We start from the raw sequence: 10,460 nt of genomic DNA on the forward strand, positions 1-10,460 counted from the left end.
AAAAAACCCACAAAGCTGGAAGTACAGAAGCCAAGCAGTCACAGTAACAGCAAAAAAATCGCAGCCCTGTTTAAATTAAAAATGAAGTCCGTAAACATAAGAAACAAATAATATAAAACGAGTTTAGGCGAATACCTTCAAAACGAGTCTTCATTCACACCAAAACGAGCCTTCAACAAACAGTGTTGTTTTGGAAAAGGGAAAACCGATTGAAATTTGAAACAGTGTTGTTTTCAACATTCAACAAATCTCTATCAATCTCTATTTTAGAAATTTCAACATTCAAATTAATGAAAGAGAGTTTATTTACTTACCAAACAGTGTTGTTTTGGAAAGGGGAAAACTGATTGAAACCTTGAGAGTTGAGAATCAGCGATGATTTGGTGAAGAAGGAAGAAGAAGAAGGAAAGCCTGATGATGTGAATCAGTTGATGATTGATCAGTGATGGTGGTTGTGAATCGGTGATGGAATGGAAGAAAATCGGTGATGAGAGTGAGGAAACGTGTTTCAACTTTTGTGAGCGAATGAAATATTTTTTTTTTTATTGGAGGATATATATTATACTGGGTATAATTTTTTTTTTGAAGCCCATCCTTGAGGGAGGCCCAGCTCGTTTGAGCTGTTTGCACGCCTCAGGGATGCCCATGACTATTATACCATTCACCTACATCAATACCCAATGCTCACCAAAATACTCAATACTTACATAAATCAAAATCTATATATACTCCATTGCTCATCTATCTATCTATCTATCTATCTATCTATCTATATAGGGGGACTTCTACGGTACACCTCATAAATTGAGTTGTACTGGTACTCCTACTTCAAAAATTTATAATTTAACAATTATTTTATGAAATAAAGAGTTATTCATCAATATTTATATTTTAGAAAACATCATTTTATAAGAAAAAACATCATTTCATTGTTTATAAGAATTATATTTAATTTTTAAAATTTTCTCATAAAAAATAATCAATATTCTTTGTCATATGTAACAAAAATTCAAAAAAAAAGTAAATTTTGTTTCGTCGACGCTTTTGGTAAATACGATTTAATTATTGTAATTGTCAATGATAGAAAACAGATTTTTTTCTTAAAAAAAACAACTCGTTTAATTATTAATTTAATAATTTGATGTACCGGTACCCTCAAATTGTTGGATATATCATAAAATTTGCCATCTATATATCTTTGAATTTGAAACTTGCTTCATTCTAATGCTTGGATTGTGCCTATGTGACATATTAAAAAAGCTCAAACTCTCTCTTTTCTATTGCATTGAAATGTTGGTGTTATCCCTCTCTTAAAACCTTGCCAGCAGTCACATTTCAACCGTAAATTATTTTTAATAAAAAATCAATGCATTAAATATACAAAGGAAGCTCCATCTTTTAGGAACGTTTTATTTTTAAGATGTATAAAATAGGTAGAGAAGTTCACTTGATATTCCTAATCCATACCTTTCATTTGTACATAACCTTTTAATTAGTGCATCTTTTCAATTCCATATTTATTTAACCAATTTAAAACCAAATATTGTTCCATTATATATTGACCTTTCCTATGTGTTTATGTGCTACTAGCTAGGTGTTTATTTTGCAGTTTTTTAAACAAAAATGTTACGTCCTTTAGAAGTTGAAATTCAAAGCACGAAAGTGGAACAAATGACAAGTAACATAAATGAATGGCACATGCCCTTTCTACTGAAAAATTAATAGAAAGTATAATAATAGAATTAGGTGAAATTTTTCTTCTTCATAGAAGGAATAAAAAATGGTATTCCAAAAAATAAGTTAAACTAAGGCTTCTAAACAAGGTAAGCTGATTGCAATTTGCAGAAAAAAGATAACTGAGTTGAAGTGAATCCAATTGATGTTGTTAATGATAAGTAAAAGCCATGTATTAGAAGTGTCAAACCCTATCTATGTCGGCGTAATAAATATCAACCTGACTGGGATTCAAATCTTGGTTCGCCACATTGTGGTAGTCTAGCCCCTTATATGGTAGAGGAGTCCGACCAAACAAAAATAAAAGACAAGCAAATTAAGGCAACAAGTTCTTCGTTGCTAATTACATTCCACCAACTTCAGTGTAACAAGATTATAGACACTTATGCTTATTATAAGAAGGTTTTAGACATAACCAAAAACTCGTTAGAAGGAATAGTCAGGTGAAGTAGATTATTCAAGCTACATTAATGGCCATCCAGTTCAAGACGTCATAATAACGATGATATTTCACACAACAAAAATCAGAATTGAACTCAAAATAACCTAGTGGTCTTTGGCTAATTTACTGAAACTGATAAGATTCTTAGTAAAATAGCAGATATGAAGAAAATTAATTAATTGATTTGAACTAAGCCACCAAGCTTGAACAAGCCAAGTTTATTATTTAGGTTTGGGATACAAAAGAAAAAATAAAGCATTAAACTAAACATGGTTTCATGAATATAGAAAGCAGAAAGCATAGTTACTAAAGATCATTACTTTCAATGATATGGAAATCAAAAAGTTCGCAAATAGAAAGAGACTAAACATTCAAAATAAAAACCCGAACAAAGAAAGAAAAAAAATACTCCAACTGCCTCCACCTAACACAACCTCAGCAAACCATGCTAGGCCGCAAGGAAGCCACACACAACAAGCCTGAACGCTGCACAGAAAAACGGTGGGATCGACCCAGGAAACTTCCAGACCAGAAAAACAGGCAACAGCAGACCAGAAAACAGCACCAGATGAGCCAAAACAGAACCACAGAATCATCAGCGACGATACAAGGACAATGGCCTGCTACCGATTCAAGCGATCTCTGGAATTCAAATTGACAAGACACTTTGTATATAAGGTAATATCCCAATCACCACAATCATTTTACTCCTGGTAAAAATAACTAATTACTTATTCCTCCAATTGGAAGAATGTTTCCTTGTACATTACTATCCGATCAATAGAATTCACTTCTTTGTAAGCAAGCTCCACAATCATTTGAGTACTTAAATCAAGACAAACTAGTTCTTTATCTTGTCTGATGACGAATATTTCTCCTTTCGTTCCCACTCCAATAGGACGCTCAATGCAAGACAACGGTCCAACCATGAAGAGTTTGGTCCATGACTCCTTTATACCGTATTCACCCAAAATTGATATGTGAAAATTTGTCGTCTCTTCATGATATGAGATCAATGCAATGGACCCATTTAACACCGCCAAGTTTATCCACAAGGTGTGAAGATTGAAACAATCATCTAAGTATGAGGGTATGTATGTTATGAAGAATTCCTCATTGCTCAAGTAAAATGATACCACACATGGTCCCTCCAGGGTATCATCAACTTCTTCAGCCAACCAATGACACACACCATCCATGTAGACTTGAGTGCCGTCAATACGTGCCAATGAACAAGGCATGCTAGAAACATCAAGTATCCTCCACGAGTTAGTTCTTAAGCTATATATCACCCAAATTGGGTCTAAAGACATACATCCATAGCCAGCGTGTTCACCCGTAATAGTTACGTGACAGATGACCTTATAGTCATTTCTAAGATTGTCGTAGCCAAATCCATGAAGATAATACGTATCATGTATGCTAACAAAATCCACAACATCTTCAATAGACGACTCAACTAACTCATCCTGACTGGGAACGAGCTTGATTGCATGTGCCGATGGGTTCCACAATAGAGTTTTGCCATAATAATAATCTTGATAGAGACAAAATGTGCCATTAATACTACCAAAGCCAAAAATACGAAATTTGAAACGGTCTGCATATGCATTTGAGAAATCTAATTGAACTTTGTTCTCAAACCTTTCACCAGAAATAGAATAGAAAACGTCTTTACCAAGTTCGAAATCCCTTAGGAGCAGAGATCCCCCATCGTAATAAGGACATTGGTGAGAATTAGATAAAAGATTCTTGTAGAACATGTTCATGAAGTGAGGGTTTTCAGATAAGAGAGACCATGCTTTGCGAATGCATTCAAACCGTTTAATGGATTTAAAAGGCAATTTGGATAAAATAGAGAAGGCAATTTCATCAGGTATATAGGTGGTGCTCACCTTTCTTTTTTTAGCAGCGACTGACTCCATCGGCGGTTGCAAATTGGAATGCAGTGAGATCCTGAAAGCACAAAGTGATTGGGATTACTAGAAAGCAGAAACCCTAAACAAATTTGGAGCGAGTCTGTGGATGAATATAGAAACCCTAGCGCTTTTTTATATATTGAGAAAGGAGCCCTATATATCCTTCATTTCCCACTTATTTTACTTTCGTTTAACCCTTCTTTTTTTCGTTACAATTTGTTTCACCTATTTTTTTTTAAACCAATGGTACACAAGAGTTATTTGATAGTACATGTGTACCATACCAATGTTATATAACATTTGTCAACATTGGTCAATGAAGGTGTGCCACGTAGCATTTCACATACATATATTTTCTCTTTCCTCTTTAGTTCTTCCTCACGTTGGCTACGTGACACATCTTTACTCACCAATGTTAAATAACATTGGTATCCCAATGATATGCAAGTGCTATCTTAGACACTTCAGTCGATGTTAATTTTGTCTTGATAAAAGATGATGTCAAACTAGTCTTTACAATTTTAAATTGGGAACAAATTAATCTCTATATTAAAAACTTCGATAGCTACCTATTCTATACTCCGTCCCAAATCGTACGACATTTTGGATATTTCACACGTATTAAAAATGTAATTACTTATGTGTGGGAAAGGGATATTATTAGTTGTTTTACAAAATTGTCCTTAATAAATGATATGGGAAAGATAAATAAAAAAATTGAAAGAAGAGAGTACTAAATAGTTAAAGATATAATGGGAAAAGTAACACTAATATTTTATTAGTATCGTAAAGCGACATATAATTTCAGACAAAAAAGTTTCCAAAGCTACGTATAATTTGGGACGGGGCGAGTAAAAAAAAACATTTGTTACATATAATAATCATTTTTTCCTTTTAAACCACCAAAAAAAAAAAAATTCATTTTTGGCTTTTCACATTTTCTAAATGATACTTAAATTCATTCGTCATTAACACCAATTATTAATCAAGATTCATTGAAGTAAAGAAAATTTTCAAAGGATAACCTTCACTTTATTCAAATAAGCACACTCTTTTTTTCAAACCACAGCTCCAACAACATTTAGATCATCAAAGAGACCAAGAAATGGAACAAGAGAACAAAGAATACCAATAACACTATCACTAAAATTTCACGCGGTTTTTTTCAATCAACGAGGTGAAGAGAGATTAGTTTACCTGAAATAAATTCAATCAAAAGCTTCACAAAGGAGAGGCAAAGGTTTGTAATTCAAGAAGTTTTCTCAAATAAGGCTTGGAACATGAAGGAAATGGATGTTTTTTCTTCAAAACAAAAAGCACCAACACACCTATACAGGTAATATTGAGAGAAAGAGAGAGAGCGCTTCTGTGCTGAAAGTGAAAATGGGAAAGGAAGGAATAGCTTAAATAGACCACATGGTAAAGTCCTAGCCCTTGGATTAAACATAAGTCATGTGGGATGAATCTAAACCATTCAATATAACTTAATCACCAAGCTTCAAGCACATGGGTTGTCCCCCTACACTATTCATGCACATGTTTTATCTACTCTAACTTTCCCTGCAAGTTTTTTAATTTAACGCGTCTATTCTCGCTCGCAGATGAATTTTAAGCTATCGCTAACGAATGAACAATCAAATTCGTTCTTGAATTTGCACGAATCGGACAAAAATATCCTCCAATTTATCGAAATGGCTATTTTGTTTATGAATTTGTCATATATCAATCAAATTAGTCCCTCCGTTCATTTGGGGTGTTAACGACGATGATGTGGCCGTTAACTTCTCACATGAGTTGTCATGTCAGATGCCACATAACAGGGACTAATTTGGCCGATGGTAACCAAAATTTTCAAGGACGAAATTGATTGATTGCAGAAAATGTTATGCAATTTAATCTCTGTTATATTTGACTAAGTATCAAAGCGATCCCTACATTATATTAAAAAATCCACCAAATAAGTCCTTGAATTATATAAACATATATCAATTTGATTCTTTAAGTATATATGTGCAGAACAAAGTAAAAAAGTCAGAAAACGCAACTTCATCCTTGAAAATACCATCAAATAAGTCATAAGTCTTAAGTCTGAAATATTGCATAAGCAAAAGCAACCCAACTATGAAGCCTAATTCAAACAAGTCTGAATATTACATTTTCAAAAGCATATTTTAAATACGTTTTCATCAAGCATCACTTCTTTGGAAATCTGGGGGTTGGGATAAACTCCATGAATTTAGATTGAGTCGAACCGGATGGACCATAACTTGGATATGGTACTTTAATAGCGTCAGGAGCAGTTGGATGTGCTGGTACAAGACCCCTCATTGATGTTTGCTTAGGCCTCTCATTTAAAATAATTGGTCCTCTAATGCTATGCCTCCTTGCAGGAACACACTGCAACAACATTTTCAATCAAATCAGTTCCTAAATCATAAAATATTCAATCAAATCAATCCCTAAGTCATAAAATATTCAATCAAATAAGTCCCTAAATTATTACACTTACTAGCAAATCGATCCTTAAAATTTAAGAGTCATACCTGTTCAGGCACTACTTCATTTGCAACAACATTGACAACATTTTGAGCATTTGCAACATTTCCAACAACAACATTTCCAGCATTTTCTGCAACACAACAAGATTTCCAGCAACATTTTAAGCATTTTCTACAACATGTCCAACATTTTCAGCAACAAGATTTCCAGCAACATTTTAAGCATTTTCTACAACATGTCCAACATTTTCAGCAACAAGATTTTCTGCATTTCCTGGTACATCATTTCCAACATTTTCTGCATTTTCGGTATTTTCTTCTTCTGGCTCAATACCAATATAATCTTTTGGTCTCCTATCAACACCCTGCTGCACACATCCTCTTGAGTTATGACCAATCAATCCACACCTTCAGGCATGGATAGAGTGTGGGGGCAATGGGGTCAACCAACCCCACTTGCCTCCACTTGCTTATTGTATTTTTAACTTCAATTTGGATATTTATGTAGTTTGACCCCACTTATATAGTATTATTGTCATTCATAACACTACAAAAAATTACAAAACTAAGAAGGATCATAATGAGTGTTCTAAGAGCACTAGTTAAGAAATCAAAAGAAGTAACTTTTTTATAAAATGTTGTTGTAATTATTATATTGATAAAAATAACACTTATTTTTAAGATAAAATTTTCTTTTATGATATCTTTAACCAATTCTCTTAGAGAATATTGTTAGCAAGATCATAAAACTACTATTATATTCTAAACTATTTTTTATATTTATTGAAAAATGTTATGTGATTGATGTTGGTGGTTGAAAAAATAATTAATTATGGTTATATTTTTTTACTCTGCTAGAAATGGAAAAATATTTTAAAAAACTCAACATTTTATAGCAATTATAAATATAACTTACATAATTTTTGCACGCTTACATGTTTATTAAGTTTTATATAAATTTTTATGATATAATTTTGACCCCACTTATTAAAATTTTTGGATCCATCACTACACACCTTCTACATTGAGTGTCTTTGTAAATCTTCTTCATTTGACTCCCCATAAACAGGAGTTCAGGTATGCTCCATTTAGGGAGCTATCCATTTAGTCCATTTAGGCACCTGGATGCATATAACATGTGGCAAACACGTGGCACCTCACTTAAGGGATGTGGGTGCCACGTCAGCGAAGACTAAGTCAAAAGTGGTCTTGGGGGTTAAAACTGCCAAAGATCCAATACATAGGGAGCTGTTTTGTATTTTAATTAGTTAGAAGGCCAAAATCGCAACTTTTGAAAAGATAGGGGGCCAAAAGTGCAATTAAGCCATTATTTAACAATCAAGAAAGTCCATTATAGTTTATACCTATTACAGTTAAGAAAGACACAATTCTCAGTTGCACCACCACATCTGCTATAGACTATATTACTAAAAGAATTGGTGGGAAGGGAACCAACATGATTTTTCAGTCAGGATGACAGATGATCCTGTATAATGATGTCAGTGGAGTTGAATTGCTATCCATTATTACAAAAAAACCAAATTCAGCATAATACAAATACTTAACAACATTGTATTTGTAATTGGTACCTGCTACAGAATATCACAAGCATGTGATTCGTGGTTTTCCAAATATGAATTTGCTTCAAATTGACCAGAAAAACATAAAGTACAACAACCAGATTAATAGTAAGAAATTTATCAGGAAAGATTAAGTATATGCACATTTCTTTAAGAGCAGAAATTACATGCAAAGATAACATTGAAATTTAAAGTTCCTAATTCATTTCAGACGTGCCGGCATAATAAATGCGGGTAGCTCTCTTAACCAGGATTCAAATTCAGTCTACGAATCAAGCAACTCCGTAAAGAAACCACAATATAAATAAGAAGTAATACTCATCTAACAACAGTAATTTATAGGGATGGTAGTATCATGGGAGATGATATTTGGGAATTGATCAAGAGTGACATCCTTTGAAATGAAGAGTTACAAACATAACCAAAAACTCGTTAGAAGGTATAGTCAATGAAGTAGATTGTTCAAGCTACATTAATGGCCATCCAATTCAAAACGTCGTAATAGGCCGAACCCCAAAAATAACAAAAACCACAAAAAAAAAACAGCAAATACTCCAGCTGCCTCCACAAATCAAAACAGAGAAAACACGACTGCACCAAACCTTGATAGGCCACGAGGAAGCCGCACAAAACAAGCCTGAAAGCTGCACATAAAAACGGTGGGATAGACTCAAGACACTTCCAGAACCCCCACTGCCAAACAGCAACCGCAGATGAGCAAAAAACAAAACCACATAAGCATGAGCAACAATACAAGGATAATGACCCGCTACCGATTCAAGCAATCTCAGGGAATTCCAATTGACAAGACACTTTGCATACAAGGTAATATTCCAATCACCACGATCATTTTGCTCCTGGTGAAAACAAGGAAAATAACTAATTACTTATTCCTCCAATTGGAAGAATGTTTTCCTTGTATATTAATATCCGATCAATAGAATTCACTTTTTTGCAAGCAAGCTTCACAATCGTTTGAGTATTTAAATCAAGACAAACTAGTTCTTTATCTTCTCTGATGAAGAATATTTCTCCTTTCGTACCCACTCCGATGGGACGCTCAATGAAAGACAACGGTCCGACAATGAAGAAATTGGTCCACGATTCCTTTATACCGTATTCACCCAAAATTGATATCTGAAAATTAGTTGTCTCTTTATGATATGAGATCAATGCAAAGGACCCATTTAACACCACCAAGTTTATCCACAATGCGTGAAGATCGAAACAATCATCCAAGTATGAGGGAATGGGTGTTATGAAGAACACCTCATTGCTCAAGTAAAAGGATACCAAACATGGTCCCTCCAAGGTATCATCAACTTCTTCAGCCAACCAATGACACACACCATCCATGTAGACTTGAGTGCCGTCAATACGTGCCAATGAACAAGGCATGCCAAAAACATTAAGTATCCTCCACGAGTTAGTTCTTAAGCTATATATCACCCAAATTGGGTCTAAAGACATATCTCCATAGCCATCATGTTCACCCCTAATAGTTACGTAACATATGACCTTAGAGTCATTTCTAAGATTGTCGTAACCAAATCCATGAAGATAATATCTATCATTTATGCTAACAAAATGCTCAACATTTGGAATAAACGACTCAACTAACACATACGGAGTGGGAACGAGCTTGATCACGTGTGTAGATGGGTTCCACAATACAGTGTTTCCATAATAATAATCTTGATAGAGACAAAATGTCCCATTAATACTACCAAAACCAAAAATACGAAATTTTTTGAAACGGTTTGCATATGGATTTGAGAAATCTAATTTAACATTGTTCTCAAACCTTTCACCAGAAATAGAATAGAAAACGTCTTTACCAAGTTCGAAATCCTTTAGAAGCAGAGATCCCCCGTCGTAATAAGGACATCGGTGAGAATTAGATAAGAGATTGTTGCGGAACATGTTCATGAAGTGATCGTTTTCACATAAGAGAGACCATGCTTTGCGAACACATTCAAATCGCTTAAAAGATTTAATAGGTAATTTAGATAGAATGGAGAAGGAAATATCATCAGCTATATAGGTGGTGCTCACCTTTCTCTTTTTTGCGGCCACTGACTCCATGAGCGGTTGTAAATTGGAATGCAATGAGATATTGAAAGCGCAAAGTGATTGGGATCAGTAAAAAGTAGAAACCCTAAACAAATTTGGAGTCCTAACGTTTTTATATATATTGAGATGAGATGAGATTGAGAAAGGAGCCCTATCCTTCATTACCCACTTATTTTACTTTTGTTTCAACTTTTTTCGTTACAATTTGTTTTTT

At 34.0% G+C, this 10,460-nt stretch overlaps 2 protein-coding genes across 2 annotated transcripts; both read right to left on the minus strand.

Annotated features, from left to right (window-relative positions):
• Positions 1-2,404: 2,404 nt before the first annotated feature.
• On the minus strand, positions 2,405-5,455 carry LOC11424406 (F-box/kelch-repeat protein At3g23880). The gene is made up of 2 exons (XM_003605280.4): positions 5,293-5,455; positions 2,405-4,132 (listed from the first exon to the last, which is right to left on the minus strand). The coding sequence occupies exon 2, from the start codon at positions 4,099-4,101 to the stop codon at positions 2,908-2,910; it is 1,194 nt and encodes a 397-aa protein (XP_003605328.1). The 5' UTR covers positions 4,102-4,132; positions 5,293-5,455; the 3' UTR covers positions 2,405-2,907.
• Positions 5,456-6,288: 833 nt separating this feature from the next.
• LOC11429641 (F-box/kelch-repeat protein At3g23880) lies at positions 6,289-10,258 on the minus strand. Its single transcript, XM_003605282.3, has 3 exons — positions 9,061-10,258; positions 6,639-6,724; positions 6,289-6,492 (listed from the first exon to the last, which is right to left on the minus strand). Exons 1-3 carry the CDS (start codon positions 10,256-10,258, stop codon positions 6,289-6,291), a joined length of 1,488 nt encoding a protein of 495 aa, XP_003605330.3.
• Between the last annotated feature and the right edge of the window lie 202 nt (positions 10,259-10,460).

Source organism: Medicago truncatula, chromosome 4, assembly GCF_003473485.1.
Source record: "Medicago truncatula cultivar Jemalong A17 chromosome 4, MtrunA17r5.0-ANR, whole genome shotgun sequence".
Taxonomy (NCBI): Eukaryota; Viridiplantae; Streptophyta; class Magnoliopsida; order Fabales; family Fabaceae; genus Medicago; species Medicago truncatula.